Source organism: Somniosus microcephalus, unplaced genomic scaffold (genome assembly GCF_052327205.1).
Source record: "Somniosus microcephalus isolate GS21.2 unplaced genomic scaffold, FLI_Smic_1.0 unresolved_chr7, whole genome shotgun sequence".
Lineage (NCBI taxonomy): Eukaryota > Metazoa > Chordata > Chondrichthyes > Squaliformes > Somniosidae > Somniosus > Somniosus microcephalus.
In genome coordinates, this window is record NW_028225185.1 from 1,097,483 (window position 1) to 1,116,288 (window position 18,806).

Below are 18,806 nucleotides of genomic sequence, written 5' to 3' on the forward strand. Positions count from 1 at the left end.
GGGACGGAGCAGGGGATCGGAGCAAGGGGGGGGGATCGGAGCAAGGGGGGGGATCGGAGCAAGGGGGGGATCGGAGCAAGGGGGGGATCGGAGCAAGGGGGATCGGAGCAAGGGGGGATCGGAGCAAGGGGGGGATCGGAGCAAGGGGGGATCGGAGCAAGGGGGGATCGGAGCAAGGGGGGATCGGAGCAAGGGGGGATCGGAGCAAGGGGGGATCGGAGCAAGGGGGGATCGGAGCAAGGGGGGATCGGAGCAAGGGGGGATCGGAGCAAGGGGGGGATCGGAGCAAGGGGGGGATCGGAGCCAGGGGGATCGGAGCAAGGGGGGATCGTAGCAAGGGGGATCGGAGCAAGGGGGGATCGGAGCAAGGGGGGATCGGAGCAAGGGGGGATCGGAGCAAGGGGGATCGGAGCAAGGGGGGGATCGGAGCAAGGGGGGGATCGGAGCAAGGGGGATCGGAGCCAGGGGGGCTCGGAGCAAGGGGGGGATCGGAGCAAGGGGGGATCGGAGCAAGGGGGGATCGGAGCAAGGGGGGATCGGAGCAAGGGGGGATCGGAGCAAGGGGGGATCGGAGCAAGGGGGGGATCGGAGCAAGGGGGGATCGGAGCCAGGGGGATCGGAGCAAGGGGGGGATCGTAGCAAGGGGGGATCGGAGCAAGGGGGGGATCGGAGCAAGGGGGGATCGGAGCAAGGGGGGATCGGAGCAAGGGGGATCGGAGCAAGGGGGGGATCGGAGCAAGGGGGGGATCGGAGCAAGGGGGGGATCGGAGCAAGGGGGGGATCGGAGCAAGGGGGGGATCGGAGCAAGGGGGGATCGGAGCAAGGGGGGATCGGAGCAAGGGGGGGATCGGAGCAAGGGGGATCGGAGCAAGGGGGATCGGAGCAAGGGGGCGATCGGAGCAAAGGGGGGGTCGGAGCAAGGGGGGTCGGAGCAAGGGGGGATCGGAGCAAGGGGGGATCGGAGCCAGGGGGATCGGAGCCCCGAGCAGGGGGGGGTCGGAGTCCCGAGCAGGGGGGTCAGAGTCCCGAGCAGGGGGGGCGGTCGGAGCCCCGAGCAGGGGGGGCGGTCGGAGTCCCGAGGGGGGGCGGTCGGAGCCCCGAGCAGGGGGGGCGGTCGGAGCCCCGAGCAGGGGGGGCGGTCGGAGCCCCGAGCGGGGGGGCGGTCGGAGTCCCGAGCGGGGGGGGGGTCGGAGTCCCGAGGGGGGGGGGTCGGAGTCCCGAGCGGGGGTGGGGTCGGAGTCCCGAGCAGGGGGGGCGGTCGGAGCCCCGAGCAGGGCGGGGTCGGAGTCCCGAGCGGGGGGGGGTCGGAGTCCCGAGCGGGGGGGGTCGGAGCCCCGAGCAGGGCGGGGTCGGAGTCCCGAGCGGGGGCGGGGTCGGAGTCCCGAGCGGGGGGGGGTCGGAAGTCCCGAGCGGGGGGGGGGTCGGAGTCCCGAGCGGGGGGGGGTCGGAGCCCCGAGCAGGGCGGGGTCGGAGTCCCGAGGGGGGGGGGTCGGAGTCCCGAGGGGGGGTGGGGTCGGAGTCCCGAGCGGGGGTGGGGTCGGAGTCCCGAGCGGGGGGGGGTCGGAGTCCCCGAGCGGGGGTGGGGTCGGAGTCCCGAGCAGGGCGGGGTCGGAGTCCCGAGCGGGGGGGGGGGTCGGAGCCCCGAGCAGGGCGGGGTCGGAGTCCCGAGGGGGGGGGGTCGGAGTCCCGAGGGGGGGGGTCGGAGTCCCGAGCGGGGGTGGGGTCGGAGTCCCGAGCGGGGGTGGGGTCGGAGTCCCGAGCGGGGGTGGGGTCGGAGTCCCGAGCAGGGCGGGGTCGGAGTCCCGAGCAGGGCGGGGTCGGAGTCCCGAGGGGGGGGTCGGAGTCCCGAGGGGGGGGGTCGGAGCCCCGAGCAGGGGGGGCGGTCGGAGCCCCGAGCAGGGGGCGGTCGGAGCCCCGAGCGGGGGTGGGGTCGGAGCCCCGAGCAGGGGGGGCGGTCGGAGCCCCGAGCAGGGGGGGCGGTCGGAGTCCCGAGCAGGGGGGTCAGAGTCCCGAGCAGGGGGGGCGGTCGGAGTCCCGAGCAGGGGGGGCGGTCGGAGTCCCGAGCAGGGGGGTCAGAGTCCCGAGCAGGGGGGGCGGTCGGAGTCCCGAGCAGGGGGGGCGGTCGGAGTCCCGAGCAGGGGGGGCGGTCGGAGTCCCGAGGGGGGGCGGTCGGAGCCCCGAGCAGGGGGGGCGGTCGGAGCCCGAGCAGGGGGGGCGGTCGGAGCCCCGAGCAGGGGGGGCGGTCGGAGCCCCGAGCAGGGGGGGGCGGTCGGAGCCCCGAGCAGGGGGGGCGGTCGGAGTCCCGAGGGGGGGGGGGTCGGAGTCCCGAGGGGGGGGGGGCGGAGTCCCGAGCGGGGGTGGGGTCGGAGTCCCGAGCAGGGCGGGGTCGGAGTCCCGAGGGGGGGGGGTCGGAGTCCCGAGCGGGGGTGGGGTCGGAGTCCCGAGCAGGGCGGGGTCGGAGTCCCGAGGGGGGGGGGGGTCGGAGTCCCGAGCGGGGGGGGGGTCGGAGTCCCGAGCGGGGGGGGGGTCGGAGTCCCGAGCGGGGGGGGGTCGGAGTCCCGAGCGGGGGGCACGTGGTGAGCGCCCCAGGCCCAGGGGATCAGGTTGTGAGAGCCCAGGGATCAGGTTGTGAGTGCCCCGGGATCAGGGGGTGAGCACTCGGGGGATCGGGGGGTGAGTGCCCCGGGCTCGGGGGATCGGGGGGTGAGTGCCCCGGGCTCGGGGGATCGGGGGGTGAGTGCCCCGGGCTCGGGGGATCGGACGGTGAGTGCCCCGGGCTTGGGGGATCAGGGGGTGAGTGCCCCAGGCTCGGGGGATCGGTGGGTGAGCACTTGGGGGATCGGGGGGTGAGTGCCCCAGGCTCGGGGGATCGGCGGGTGAGTGCCCGGGGCTCGGGGGATCGGCGGGTGAGTGCCCCGGGCTCGGGGGATCGGGGGGAGAGTGCCCCGGGCTCGGGGGATCGGGGGGCGAGTGCCCCAGGCTCGTGGGATCGGGGGGGTGAGTGCCCCGGGCTCGGGGGATCGGGGGATTGAGTGCCCCAGGATCGGGAGAACGGTGGGTGAGTGCCCCACGCTCAGGGGATCGGGGGGTGAGTGCCCCAGGCTCGGAGGATCGGGGGGTGAGTGCCCCGGGCTCGGGGGATCGAGGGGTGAGTGTCCCGGGCTCGGGGGATCGGGGGGGTGAGTGCCCCGGGCTCGGGGGATCGGGGGGCGAGTGCCCCACGCTCGGGGGATCGGGGGCGAGTGCCCCGGGCTCGGGGGATCGGGGGGCGAGTGCCCCAGGCTCGGGGGATCGGTGGGTGAGCACTTGGGGGATCGGGGGGTGAGTGCCCCAGGCTCGGGGGATCGGCGGGTGAGTGCCCGGGGCTCGGGGGATCGGCGGGTGAGTGCCCCGGGCTCGGGGGATCGGGGGGAGAGTGCCCCGGGCTCGGGGGATCGGGGGGCGAGTGCCCCAGGCTCGTGGGATCGGGGGGGTGAGTGCCCCGGGCTCGGGGGATCGGGGGATTGAGTGCCCCAGGATCGGGAGAACGGTGGGTGAGTGCCCCACGCTCAGGGGATCGGGGGGTGAGTGCCCCAGGCTCGGAGGATCGGGGGGTGAGTGCCCCGGGCTCGGGGGATCGAGGGGTGAGTGTCCCGGGCTCGGGGGATCGGGGGGGTGAGTGCCCCGGGCTCGGGGGATCGGGGGGCGAGTGCCCCACGCTCGGGGGATCGGGGGCGAGTGCCCCGGGCTCGGGGGATCGGGGGGGCGAGTGCCCCGGGCTCGGGGGATCGGGGGGGCGAGTGCCCCGGGCTCGGGGGATCGGGGGGGGCGAGTGCCCCGGGCTCGGGGGATCGGGGGGGTGAGTGCCCCGGGCTCGGGGGATCGGGGGGTGAGTGCCCCGGGCTCGGGGGATCGGGGGATTGAGTGCCCCGGGATCGGGGGCTGAGTGCCCCAGGCCCGGGGGATCGGGGGGGTGAGTGCCCCGGGCTCGGGGGATCGGGGGATTGAGTGCCCCGGGATCGGGAGAACGGGGGGTGAGTGCCCCACGCTCAGGGGATCGGGGGGTGAGTGCCCCAGGCTCGGAGGATCGGGGGGTGAGTGCCCCGGGCTCGGGGGATCGAGGGGTGAGTGTCCCGGGCTCGGGGGATCGGGGGGTGAGTGCCCCGGGCTCGGGGGATCGGGGGGCAAGTGCCCCACGCTCGGGGGATCGGGGGCGAGTGCCCCGGGCTCGGGGGATCGGGGGGGCGAGTGCCCCGGGCTCGGGGGATCGGGGGGGCGAGTGCCCCGGGCTCGGGGGATCGGGGGGGCGAGTGCCCCGGGCTCGGGGGATCGGGGGGGCGAGTGCCCCGGGCTCGGGGGATCGGGGGGGCGAGTGCCCCGGGCTCGGGGGATCGGGGGGGGCGAGTGCCCCGGGCTCGGGGGATCGGGGGGTGAGTGCCCCGGGCTCGGGGGATCGGGGGGTGAGTGCCCCGGGCTCGGGGGATCTGGGGGCGAGTGCCCCGGGCTCGGGGGATCAGGGGGCGAGTGCCCCGGGCTCGGGGGATCGGGGGGTGAGTGCCCCGGGCTCGGGGGATCGGGGTTGATCGCTCGGGGGATCGGTGGGTGAGTGCCCCGGGCTCGGGGGATTGCGGAGGGGTGGGTGAGTGTCCCGGGCTCGGGGGATCGGGGGGTGAGTGCCCCAGGCTCGGGGGATGTCGCTCGGGGGATGAGTGCCCCAGGCTCGGGGGATCGGGGGGGTGAGTGTCCCGGGCTCGGGGGATGAGTGCTCGGGGGATCGGGGGGTGAGTGCCCCAGGCTCGGGGGATCGGGGGGGTGAGTGTCCCGGGCTCGGGGGATCGGGGTTGAGTGCCCCGGGCTCGGGGGGTGAGTGCTCGGGGGATCGGGGGGTGAGTGCCCCAGGATCGGGGGGTGAGCGCCCCAGGCTTGGGGGATCGGGGGGTGAGTGCCCCAGGCTCGGGGGGTGAGTGCTCGGGGGATGAGTGCCCCGGGCTCGGGGGCAGTAGGGGCGGAGGGGGGGTCAGTGTCCTGCGCAGCACTATTGCCTTTCCCACTGTTTCCTGTTTTTATCGACAGGTGAAGGAAATGTCACTGATACGGAACACCATCCTGGAATGTCAAGTCTGTGGTGAGTGTGGAGTCTCTTAATGGCAATCTTCATGGTCCTTCTGCATCCAAACTTCGGACCACGAGCCAGTGTCAGGTTTGGACAGAGTCTTGGACAAGAAATATATTTAGTGGAAAAGAGGTGTGTCCTAAACGGAATCAGTACAATAAGAGTGAATGGGAAGGAGCGGGAAGGATTTGCTTTATTCTGGGATTCTGTATAGTGCAACTAAATGGGTAAGTGTTTAATCCTTTGGGATTGTGTACAACGAGTGTAAATGGGAAGGGGTTTGGTCCTTTGGGAGTCTGTACAATGGGAGTGAATGGGAAGGGGTTAGGGTCCATTGGGATTGTGTACAATGGGAGTGAATGGGAAGGGGTTAGGGTCCATTGGGATTGTGTACAATGGGAGTGAATGGGAAGCGGTTTGATCCATTGGGATTGTGTACAATGGGAGTGAATGGAAAGCGGTTTGATCCATTGGGATTGTGTACAATGGGAGTGAATGGAAAGGGGTTTGGTCCTTTGGGATTGTGTACAATGGGAGTGAATGGAAAGGGGTTTGGTCCTTTGGGATTGTGTACAATGGGAGTGAATGGGAAGGGGTTTGGTCCATTGGGATTGTGTACAATGGGAGTGAATGGAAAGGGGTTTGGTCCTTTGGGATTGTGTACAATGGGAGTGAATGGGAAGGGGTTTGGTCCATTGGGATTCTGTACAGGACTGGATAGGAAGGGGTTTGGTGCATTTTTTTACAAAGCCTCTTTCATTCCTTACAAAGGGTTTCATGACCATCGCTCCAAGTGCGATCCCAACCCCTGTTTTGAAGGCGTGGAATGTATGGAGACCTACGAATACCCAGGTTACCGCTGTGGGCCATGTCCTGAGGGTTTCATGGGAAACGGCACACACTGTGTTGATATTGATGAGGTCTGAAATTAATGTTAAATATTATATTGTATTCATCACATATCAATACAAAGAGAGTGAATTTCAGGCTGGAATCTTATCGAGGTTTAAGGGGGGTTTATATATAGGGATGGGCAATAAATGCTGGCCTTGCCAGCGACGCTCAGATCCCATAAGCGAATTTTAAAAATATATAGATAAACAGATACCCGGGAGTGAGTTACAGGCTGGAATCTAATCGCGGGGTTCGGGGGGGGTTTATATATAGAATAACAGATACCCGGGAGTGAGTTACAGGCTGGAATCTAATCGAGAGGTTCGGGGGGGTTTATATATAGAATAACAGATACCCGGGAGTGAGTTACAGGCTGGAATCTAATCGAGAGGTTCGGGGGGGTTTATATATAGAATAACAGATACCCGGGAGTGAGTTACAGGCTGGAATCTAATCGAGAGGTTCGGGGGGGTTTATATATAGAATAACAGATACCCGAGAGTGAGTTACAGGCTGGAATCTAATCGAGGGGTTCGGGGGGTTGAGATATAGAATAACAGATACCCGGGAGTGAGTTACAGGCTGGAATCTAATCGAGGGGTTCGGGGGGGTTTATATATAGAATAACAGATACCCGGGAGTGAGTTACAGGCTGGAATCTAATCGAGGGGTTCGGGGGGGTTTATATATAGAATAACAGATACCCGAGAGTGAGTTACAGGCTGGAATCTAATCGCGGGGTTCGGGGGGGGTTTATATATAGAATAACAGATACCCGGGAGTGAGTTACAGGCTGGAATCTAATCGAGGGGTTCGGGGGGTTTATATATAGAATAACAGATACCCGAGAGTGAGTTACAGGCTGGAATCTAATCGAGGGGTTCGGGGGTTTATATATAGAATAACAGATACCCGAGAGTGAGTTACAGGCTGGAATCTAATCGAGGGGTTTGGGGGTTTATATATAGAATAACAGATACCCAAGAGTGAGTTACTGGCTGGAATCTAATCGAGGGGTTCGGGGGTTTATATATAGAATAACAGATACCCGGGAGTGAGTTACAGGCTGGAATCTAATCGAGGGGTTCGGGGGGGTTTATATATAGAATAACAGATACCCGGGAGTGAGTTACAGGCTGGAATCCAATCGAGGGGTTCGGTGGGGCTTATATATAGAATAACGGATACCTGGGAGTGAGTTACAGGCTGGAATCTAATCGAGGGGTTCGGTGGGGCTTATATATAGAATAACGGATACCCGGGAGTGAGTTACAGGCTGGAATCCAATCGAGGGGTTCGGTGGGGCTTATATATAGAATAACAGATACCCGGGAGTGAGTTACAGGCTGGAATCTAATCGAGGGGTTCGGTGGGGCTTATATATAGAATAACAGATACCCAGGAGTGAGTTACAGGCTGGAATCTAATCGAGGGGTTCGGTGGGGTTTATATATAGAATAACAGATACCTGGGAGTGAGTTACAGGCTGGAATCTAATCGAGGGGTTCGGGGGGTTTATATATAGAATAACAGATACCCAGGAGTGAGTTACAGGCTGGAATCTAATCGAGGGGTTCGGTGGGGTTTATATATAGAATAACAGATACCCGGGAGTGAGTTACAGGCTGGAATCTAATCGAGGGGTTCGGGGGGTTTATATATAGAATAACAGATACCCGGGAGTGAGTTACAGGCTGGAATCTAATCGAGGGGTTCGGGGGGGTTTATATATAGAATAACAGATACCCGGGAGTGAGTTACAGACTGGAATCTAATCGAGGGGTTCGGGGGGGTTTATATATAGAATAACAGATACCCGAGAGTGAGTTACAGGCTGGAATCTAATCGAGGGGTTCGGCGGGGCTTATATATAGAATAACAGATACCCGGGAGTGAGTTACAGGCTGGAATCCAATCGAGGGGTTCGGTGGGGCTTATATATAGAATAACAGATACCCGGGAGTGAGTTACAGGCTGGAATCTAATCGAGGGGTTCGGTGGGGCTTATATATAGAATAACAGATACCCGGGAGTGAGTTACAGACTGGAATCTAATCGAGGGGTTCGGTGGGGCTTATATACAGAATAACAGATACCCGTGAGTGAGTTACAGTCTGGAATCTAATCGAGGGGTTCGGGAGGTTTATATACAGAATAACAGATACCCGGGAGTGAGTTACAGGCTGGAATCTAATCGAGAGGTTCGGGGGGTTTATATATAGAATAACAGATACCCGGGAGTGAGTTACAGGCTGGAATCTAATCGAGGGGTTCGGGGGGGTTTATATATAGAATAACAGATACCCGGGAGTGAGTTACAGGCTGGAATCTAATCGAGGGGTTCGGGGGGGTTTATATATAGAATAACAGATACCCGGGAGTGAGTTACAGGCTGGAATCTAATCGAGGGGTTCGGGGGGGTTTATATATAGAATAACAGATACCCGAGAGTGAGTTACAGGCTGGAATCTAATCGCGGGGTTCGGGGGGGGTTTATATATAGAATAACAGATACCCGGGAGTGAGTTACAGGCTGGAATCTAATCGAGGGGTTCGGGGGTTTATATATAGAATAACAGATACCCGGGAGTGAGTTACAGGCTGGAATCTAATCGAGGGGTTCGGGGGGTTTATATATAGAATAACAGATACCCGAGAGTGAGTTACAGGCTGGAATCTAATCGAGGGGTTCGGGGGTTTATATATAGAATAACAGATACCCGAGAGTGAGTTACAGGCTGGAATCTAATCGAGGGGTTCGGGGGTTTATATATAGAATAACAGATACCCGAGAGTGAGTTACTGGCTGGAATCTAATCGAGGGGTTCGGGGGTTTATATATAGAATAACAGATACCCGGGAGTGAGTTACAGGCTGGAATCTAATCGAGGGGTTCGGGGGGGTTTATATATAGAATAACAGATACCCGGGAGTGAGTTACAGGCTGGAATCCAATCGAGGGGTTCGGTGGGGCTTATATATAGAATAACAGATACCTGGGAGTGAGTTACAGGCTGGAATCTAATCGAGGGGTTCGGTGGGGCTTATATATAGAATAACGGATACCCGGGAGTGAGTTACAGGCTGGAATCCAATCGAGGGATTCGGTGGGGCTTATATATAGAATAACAGATACCCGGGAGTGAGTTACAGGCTGGAATCTAATCGAGGGGTTCGGGGGGTTTATATATAGAATAACGGATACCTGGGAGTGAGTTACAGACTGGAATCCAATCGAGGGGTTCAGGGGTTTATATACAGAATAACAGATACCCGGGAGTGAGTTACAGGCTGGAATCTAATCGAGGGGTTCGGTGGGGCTTATATATAGAATAACAGATACCCAGGAGTGAGTTACAGGCTGGAATCTAATCGAGGGGTTCGGTGGGGTTTATATATAGAATAACAGATACCCGGGAGTGAGTTACAGGCTGGAATCTAATCGAGTGGTTCGGGGGGTTTATATATAGAATAACAGATACCCAGGAGTGAGTTACAGGCTGGAATCTAATCGAGGGGTTCGGTGGGGTTTATATATAGAATAACAGATACCCGGGAGTGAGTTACAGGCTGGAATCTAATCGAGGGGTTCGGGGAGTTTATATATAGAATAACAGATACCCGGGAGTGAGTTACAGGCTGGAATCTAATCGAGGGGTTCGGGGGGTTTATATATAGAATAACAGATACCCGGGAGTGAGTTACAGGCTGGAATCTAATCGAGGGGTTCGGGGGGGTTTATATATAGAATAACAGATACCCGGGAGTGAGTTACAGACTGGAATCTAATCGAGGGGTTCGGGGGGGTTTATATATAGAATAACAGATACCCGAGAGTGAGTTACAGGCTGGAATCTAATCGAGGGGTTCGGCGGGGCTTATATATAGAAAAACAGATACCCGGGAGTGAGTTGCAGGCTGGAATCCAATCGAGGGGTTCGGTGGGGCTTATATATAGAATAACAGATACCCGGGAGTGAGTTACAGACTGGAATCTAATCGAGGGGTTCGGGGGGTTTATATATAGAATAACAGATACCCGGGAGTGAGTTACAGGCTGGAATCTAATCGAGGGGTTCGGTGGGGCTTATATACAGAATAACAGATACCCGGGAGTGAGTTACAGGCTGGAATCTAATCGAGGGGTTCGGGAGGTTTATATACAGAATAACAGATACCCGGGAGTGAGTTACAGGCTGGAATCTAATCGAGAGGTTCGGGGGGTTTATATATAGAATAACAGATACCCGGGAGTGAGTTACAGGCTGGAATCTAATCGAGGGGTTCGGGGGGGTTTATATATAGAATAACAGATACCCGGGAGTGAGTTACAGGCTGGAATCTAATCGAGGGGTTCGGGGGGGTTTATATATAGAACTTATCAGGCTGTGTTCATTGTTTTTTCAGTGCACCTTTGCCAATCCCTGTTTCTCTGGATCCAAATGTATAAATGCAGTGCCGGGATTTCGGTGCGCGTCCTGTCCCTCGGGCTATAGAGGGACCATTGTCGCTGGTGTGGGAGTGGGTTATGCAAAGACCGTCAAGCAGGTGAGCAACAAGTGCAGAATGTTACTGACCGCAAGGTGTCCGGAGAGACAAGCAGAGAAATATATTTTATTATGGCAATCTAACGCAGTCCTGGGCAGTGTGGTCAGTGTCTGAACATGGACTGACCTCTCTAGCTCAGGGCCAGGAGCGGTCAGTGTCTGAACATGGACTGACCTCTCTAGCTCAGGGCCAGGAGCGGTCATTGTCTGAACATGGACTGACCTCTCTCTAGCTCAGGGCCAGGAGCGGTCAGTGTCTGAACATGGACTGACCTCTCTAGCTCAGGGCCAGGAGCGGTCAGTGTCTGAACATGGACTGACCTCTGTCTAGCTCAGGACCAGGAGCGGTCAGTGTCTGAACATGGACTGACCTCTCTCTAGCTCAGGACCAGGAGCGGTCATTGTCTGAACATGGACTGACCTCTCTCTAGCTCAGGGCCAGGAGCGGTCATTGTCTGAACATGGACTGACCTCTCTAGCTCAGGGCCAGGAGCGGTCATTGTCTGAACATGGACTGACCTCTCTCTAGCTCAGGACCAGGTGTGGTCAGTGTCTGAACATGGACTGACCTCTCTCTAGCTCAGGGCCAGGAGCGGTCAGTGTCTGAACATGGACTGACCTCTCTAGCTCAGGGCCAGGAGCGGTCATTGTCTGAACATGGACTGACCTCTCTAGCTCCGGGCCAGGAGCGGTCATTGTCTGAACATGGACTGACCTCTCCAGCTCAGGGCCAGGAGCGGTCATTGTCTGAACATGGACTGACCTCTCTCTAGCTCAGGACCAGGAGGGGTCAGTGTCTGAACATGGACTGACCTCTCTCTAGCTCAGGGCCAGGAGCGGTCAGTGTCTGAACATGGACTGACCTCTAGCTCAGGGCCAGGAGCGGTCAGTGTCTGAACATGGACTGACCTCTCTCTAGCTCAGGGCCAGGAGCGGTCAGTGTCTGAACATGGACTGACCTCTCTCTCAAGCTCAGGGCCAGGAGCGGTCAGTGTCTGAACATGGACTGACCTCTCTCCAGCTCAGGGCCAGGAGTGGTCAGTGTCTGAACATGGACTGACCTCTAGCTCAGGGCCAGGAGCGGTCAGTGTCTGAACATGGACTGACCTCTCTCTAGCTCGGGGCCAGGAGCGGTCAGTGTCTGAACATGGACTGACCTCTCTAGCTCAGGGCCAGGAGCGGTCAGTGTCTGAACATGGACTGACCTCTCTCTAGCTCAGGGCCAGGAGCGGTCAGTGTCTGAACATGGACTGACCTCTCTCTAGCTCCGGGCCAGGAGCGGTCAGTGTCTGAACATGGACTGACCTCTCTCTAGCTCAGGGCCAGGAGCCTTCAGTGTCTGAACATGGACTGACCTCTCTCTAGCTCAGGGCCAGGAGCGGTCATTGTCTGAACATGGACTGACCTCTCTAGCTCAGGGCCAGGAGCGGTCAGTGTCTGAACATGGACTGACCTCTCTCTAGCTCAGGGCCAGGAGCGGTCAGTGTCTGAACATGGACTGACCTCTCTAGCTCAGGGCCAGGAGCGGTCAGTGTCTGAACATGGACTGACCTCTGTCTAGCTCAGGGCCAGGAGCGGTCAGTGTCTGAACATGGACTGACCTCTAGCTCAGGGCCAGGAGCGGTCATTGTCTGAACATGGACTGACCTCTCTAGCTCAGGGCCAGGAGTGGTCATTGTCTGAACATGGACTGACCTCTCTAGCTCAGGGCCAGGAGCGGTCAGTGTCTGAACATGGACTGACCTCTCTAGCTCAGGGCCAGGAGTGGTCAGTATCTGAACATGGACTGACCTCTCTCTAGCTCAGGGCCAGGAGCGGTCAGTATCTGAACATGGACTGACCTCTGTCTAGCTCAGGACCAGGAGCGGTCATTGTCTGAACATGGACTGACCTCTCTAGCTCAGGGCCAGGAGCGGTCAGTATCTGAACATGGACTGACCTCTCTAGCTCAGGGCCAGGAGCGGTCATTGTCTGAACATGGACTGACCTCTCTAGCTCAGGGCCAGGAGCGGTCATTGTCTGAACATGGACTGACCTCTCTCTAGCTCAGGGCCAGGAGCGGTCATTGTCTGAACATGGACTGACCTCTCTAGCTCCGGGCCAGGAGCGGTCAGTGTCTGAACATGGACTGACCTCTCTAGCTCAGGGCCAGGAGCGGTCAGTGTCTGAACATGGACTGACGACTCTCTAGCTCAGGGCCAGGAGCGGTCATTGTCTGAACATGGACTCACCTCTCTCTAGCTCAGGGCCAGGAGCGGTCAGTGGCTGAACATGGACTGACCGCTCTAGCTCCGGGCCAGGAGCGGTCATTGTCTGAACATGGACTGACCTCTCTAGCTCAGGGCCAGGAGCGGTAATTGTCTGAAGATGGACTGACCTCTCTTGCTCAGGGCCAGGAGCGGTCATTGTCTGAACATGGACTGACCTCTCTAGCTCAGGGCCAGGAGCGGTCATTGTCTGAACATGGACTGACCTCTCTAGCTCAGGGCCAGGAGCGGTCAGTGTCTGAACATGGACTGACCTCTCTAGCTCAGGGCCAGGAGCGGTCATTGTCTGAACATGGACTGACCTCTCTCTAGCTCAGGGCCAGGAGCGGTCAGTGGCTGAACATGGACTGACCTCTCTCTAGCTCAGGGCCAGGAGCGGTCATTGTCTGAACATGGACTGACCTCTCTAGCTCAGGGCCAGGAGCGGTCAGTGTCTGAACATGGACTGACCTCTCTAGCTCAGGGCCAGGAGCGGTCATTGTCTGAACATGGACTGACCTCTCTCTAGCTCAGGGCCAGGAGCGGTCAGTGGCTGAACATGGACTGACCTCTCTAGCTCAGGGCCAGGAGCGGTCATTGTCTGAACATGGACTGACCTCTCTAGCTCAGGGCCAGGAGCGGTCATTGTCTGAACATGGACTGACCTCTCTCTAGCTCAGGGCCAGGAGCGGTCAGTGGCTGAACATGGACTGACCTCTCTAGCTCAGGGCCAGGAGCGGTCATTGTCTGAACATGGACTGACCTCTGTCTAGCTCAGGGCCAGGAGCGGTCAGTGTCTGAACATGGACTGACCTCTCTAGCTCAGGGCCAGGAGCGGTCAGTGTCTGAACATGGACTGACCTCTCTAGCTCAGGGCCAGGAGCGGTCAGTGTCTGAACATGGACTGACCGCTCTCTAGCTCAGGGCCAGGAGCGGTCAGTGTCTGAACATGGACTGACCTCTCTAGCTCAGGGCCAGGAGCGGTCAGTGTCTGAACATGGACTGACCTCTCTAGCTCAGGGCCAGGAGCGGTCAGTGTCTGAACATGGACTGACCTCTCTCTAGCTCAGGGCCAGGAGCGGTCAGTGTCTGAACATGGACTGACCGCTCTCTAGCTCAGGGCCAGGAGCGGTCAGTGTCTGAACATGGACTGACCTCTGTAGCTCAGGGCCAGGAGCGGTCATTGTCTGAACATGGACTGACCTCTCTAGCTCAGGGCCAGGAGCGGTCATTGTCTGAACATGGACTGACCTCTCTCTAGCTCAGGGCCAGGAGCGGTCATTGTCTGAACATGGACTGACCTCTCTCTAGCTCAGGGCCAGGAGCGGTCATTGTCTGAACATGGACTGACCTCTCTAGCTCAGGGCCAGGAGCGGTCATTGTCTGAACATGGACTGACCTCTCTCTAGCTCAGGGCCAGGAGCGGTCATTGTCTGAACATGGACTGACCTCTCTAGCTCAGGGCCAGGAGCGGTCAGTGTCTGAACATGGACTGACCTCTCTCTAGCTCAGGGCCAGGAGCGGTCATTGTCTGAACATGGACTGACCTCTGTCTAGCTCAGGGCCAGGAGCGGTCAGTGTCTGAACATGGACTGACCTCTCTAGCTCAGGGCCAGGAGCGGTCATTGTCTGAACATGGACTGACCTCTCTCTAGCTCAGGGCCAGGAGCGGTCATTGTCTGAACATGGACTGACCTCTCTCTAGCTCAGGGCCAGGAGCGGTCAGTGTCTGAACATGGACTGACCTCTCTAGCTCAGGGCCAGGAGCGGTCATTGTCTGAACATGGACTGTCCTCTCTTTAGCTCAGGGCCAGGAGCGGTCATTGTCTGAACATGGACTGACCTCTCTCTAGCTCAGGGCCAGGAGCGGTCATTGTCTGAACATGGACTGACCTCTCTAGCTCAGGGCCAGGAGCGGTCAGTGTCTGAACATGGACTGACCTCTCTCCAGCTCAGGGCCAGGAGCGGTCAGTGTCTGAACATGGACTAACCTCTCTCTAGCTCAGGGCCAGGAGCGGTCATTGTCTGAACATGGACTGACCTCTCTCTAGCTCAGGGCCAGGAGCGGTCAGTGTCTGAACATGGACTGACCTCTCTCTAGCTCAGGGCCAGGAGTGGTCATTGTCTGAACATGGACTGACCTCTCTAGCTCAGGGCCAGGAGCGGTCATTGTCTGAACATGGACTGACCTCTCTCTAGCTCAGGGCCAGGAGCGGTCATTGTCTGAACATGGACTGACCTCTCTCTAGCTCAGGGCCAGGAGTGGTCATTGTCTGAACATGGACTGACCTCTCTGGCTCCGGGCCAGGAGTGGTCAGTGTCTGAACATGGACTGACCTCTCTCGCTCCGGGCCAGGAGCGGTCAGTGTCTGAACATGGACTGACCTCTCTCTAGCTCAGGGCCAGGAGCGGTCAGTGTCTGAACATGGACTGACCTCTCTAGCTCAGGGCCAGGAGTGGTCATTGTCTGAACATGGACTGACCTCTCTAGGTCAGGGCCAGGAGCGGTCATTGTCTGAACATGGACTGACCTCTCTCTAGCTCCGGGCCAGGAGCGGTCAGTGTCTGAACATGGACTGACCTCTCTAGCTCAGGGCCAGGAGTGGTCATTGTCTGAACATGGACTGACCTCTCGAGCTCAGGGCCAGGAGTGGTCATTGTCTGAACATGGACTGACCTCTGTCTAGCTCAGGGCCAGGAGTGGTCATTGTCTGAACATGGACTGACCTCTCTCTAGCTCAGGGCCAGGAGTGGTCAGTGTCTGAACATGGACTGACCTCTCTAGCTCAGGGCCAGGAGCGGGCAGTGTCTGAACATGGACTGACCTCTCTCTAGCTCAGGACCAGGAGCGGTCAGTGTCTGAACATGGACTGACCTCTCTCTAGCTCAGGGCCAGGAGCGGTCAGTGTCTGAACATGGACTGACCTCTCTAGCTCAGGGCCAGGAGTGGTCATTGTCTGAACATGGACTGACCTCTGTCTAGCTCAGGGCCAGGAGCGGTCAGTGTCTGAACATGGACTGACCTCTCTCTAGCTCAGGGCCAGGAGCGGTCATTGTCTGAACATGGACTGACCTCTCTCTAGCTCAGGGCCAGGAGTGGTCATTGTCTGAACATGGACTGACCTCTGTCTAGCTCAGGGCCAGGAGTGGTCATTGTCTGAACATGGACTGACCTCTCTCTAGCTCAGGGCCAGGAGTGGTCAGTGTCTGAACATGGACTGACCTCTCTAGCTCAGGGCCAGGAGCGGGCAGTGTCTGAACATGGACTGACCTCTCTCTAGCTCAGGACCAGGAGCGGTCAGTGTCTGAACATGGACTGACCTCTCTCTAGCTCAGGGCCAGGAGCGGTCAGTGTCTGAACATGGACTGACCTCTCTCTAGCTCAGGGCCAGGTGCGGTCATTGTCTGAACATGGACTGACCTCTCTAGCTCAGGGCCAGGAGCGGTCATTGTCTGAACATGGACTGACCTCTCTAGCTCAGGGCCAGGAGCGGTCAGTGTCTGAACATGGACTGACCTCTCTAGCTCAGGGCCAGGAGCGGTCATTGTCTGAACATGGACTGACCGCTCTCTAGCTCAGGGCCAGGAGCGGTCAGTGTCTGAACATGGACTGACCTCTCTAGCTCCGGGCCAGGAGCGGTCATTGTCTGAACATGGACTGACCTCTCTCTAGCTCCGGGCCAGGAGCGGTCATTGTCTGAACATGGACTGACCTCTCTCTAGCTCAGGGCCAGGAGCGGTCATTGTCTGAACATGGACTGACACCTCTCTCTAGCTCAGGGCCAGGAGCGGTCATTGTCTGAACATGGACTGACCTCTCTCTAGCTCAGGGCCAGGAGCGGTCAGTGTCTGAACATGGACTGACCTCTCTCTAGCTCAGGGCCAGGAGCGGTCAGTGTCTGAACATGGACTGACCTCTCTCTAGCTCAGGGCCAGGAGCGGTCATTGTCTGAACATGGACTGACCGCTCTCTAGCTCCGGGCCAGGAGCGGTCATTGTCTGAACATGGACTGACCTCTCTAGCTCCGGGCCAGGAGCGGTCATTGTCTGAACATGGACTGACCGCTCTCTAGCTCAGGGCCAGGAGCGGTCATTGTCTGAACATGGACTGACCTCTCTCTAGCTCAGGGCCAGGAGCGGTCAGTGTCTGAACATGGACTGACCTCTCTAGCTCAGGGCCAGGAGCGGTCAGTGTCTGAACATGGACTGACCTCTCTAGCTCAGGGCCAGGAGCGGTCATTGTCTGAACATGGACTGACCTCTCTCTAGCTCAGGGCCAGGAGCGGTCAGTGTCTGAACATGGACTGACCTCTCTAGCTCAGGGCCAGGAGCGGTCAGTGTCTGAACATGGACTGACCTCTCTAGCTCAGGGCCAGGAGCGGTCATTGTCTGAACATGGACTGACCTCTCTCTAGCTCAGGGCCAGGAGCGGTCATTGTCTGAACATGGACTGACCTCTCTCTAGCTCAGGGCCAGGAGCGGTCAGTATCTGAACATGGACTGACCTCTCTCTAGCTCAGGGCCAGGAGCGGTCAGTGTCTGAACATGGACTGACCTCTCTCTAGCTCAGGGCCAGGAGCGGTCAGTGTCTGAACATGGACTGACCTCTCTAGCTCAGGGCCAGGAGCGGTCAGTGTCTGAACATGGACTGACCTCTCTAGCTCAGGGCCAGGAGCGGTCAGTGTCTGAACATGGACTGACCTCTCTCTAGCTCAGGGCCAGGAGCGGTCAGTGTCTGAACATGGACTGACCTCTCTAGCTCAGGGCCAGGAGCGGTCAGTGTCTGAACATGGACTGACCTCTCTCTAGCTCAGGGCCAGGAGCGGTCAGTGTCTGAACATGGACTGACCTCTCTAGCTCAGGGCCAGGAGCGGTCAGTGTCTGAACATGGACTGACCTCTCTCTAGCTCAGGGCCAGGAGCGGTCAGTGTCTGAACATGGACTGACCTCTCTCTAGCTCAGGGCCAGGAGCGGTCATTGTCTGAACATGGACTGACCTCTCTAGCTCAGGGCCAGGAGCGGTCATTGTCTGAACATGGACTGACCTCTCTAGCTCAGGGCCAGGAACGGTCAGTGTCTGAACATGGACTGACCTCTCTCTAGCTCAGGGCCAGGAGCGGTCAGTGTCTGAACATGGACTGACCTCTCTCTAGCTCAGGGCCAGGAGCGGTCAGTGTCTGAACATGGACTGACCTCTCTCTAGCTCAGGGCCAGGAGCGGTCAGTGTCTGAACATGGACTGACCTCTCTAGCTCAGGGCCAGGAGCGGTCATTGTCTGAACATGGACTGACCTCTGTCTAGCTCAGGGCCAGGAGCGGTCAGTGTCTGAACATGGACTGACCTCTCTCTAGCTCAGGGCCAGGAGCGGTCAGTGTCTGAACATGGACTGACCTCTCTCTAGCTCATGGCCAGGAGCGGTCAGTGTCTGAACATGGACTGACCTCTCTCAAGCTCAGGGCCAGGAGCGGTCAGTGTCTGAACATGGACTGACCTCTCTCTTGCTCAGGGCCAGGAGCGGTCATTGTCTGAACATGGACTGACCTCTCTAGCTCCGGGCCAGGAGCGGTCAGTGTCTGAACATGGACTGACCTCTCTAGCTCAGGGCCAGGAGCGGTCATTGTCTGAACATGGACTGACCTCTCTAGCTCAGGGCCAGGAGCGGTCATTGTCTGAACATGGACTGACCTCTCTCTAGCTCAGGGCCAGGAGCGGTCAGTGTCTGAACATGGACTGACCTCTCTAGCTCAGGGCCAGGAGCGGTCATTGTCTGAACATGGACTGACCTCTCTAGCTCAGGGCCAGGAGCGGTCAGTGTCTGAACATGGACTGACCTCTCTCTAGCTCAGGGCCAGGAGCGGTCATTGTCTGAACATGGACTGACCTCTCTAGCTCAGGGCCAGGAGCGGTCATTGTCTGAACATGGACTGACCTCTCTAGCTCAGGGCCAGGAGCGGTCATTGTCTGAACATGGACTGACCTCTGTCTAGCTCAGGGCCAGGAGCGGTCATTGTCTGAACATGGACTGAC

At 59.1% G+C, this 18,806-nt stretch overlaps 1 protein-coding gene across 1 annotated transcript in view; it reads left to right on the plus strand.

Annotated features, from left to right (window-relative positions):
* Nucleotides 1-5,015: 5,015 nt before the first annotated feature.
* Nucleotides 5,016-18,806, plus strand: part of LOC147086343 (thrombospondin-3-like) — a 145,581-nt gene continuing 131,790 nt past the window's right edge. The window contains exons 1-3 of the mRNA XM_085978405.1: nucleotides 5,016-5,104; nucleotides 5,864-6,012; nucleotides 10,394-10,534. Coding sequence (XP_085834531.1) covers nucleotides 5,062-5,104; nucleotides 5,864-6,012; nucleotides 10,394-10,534 — 333 coding nt within the window. The 5' untranslated portion in view covers nucleotides 5,016-5,061. The remainder of the gene's footprint in view (nucleotides 5,105-5,863; nucleotides 6,013-10,393; nucleotides 10,535-18,806) is intronic.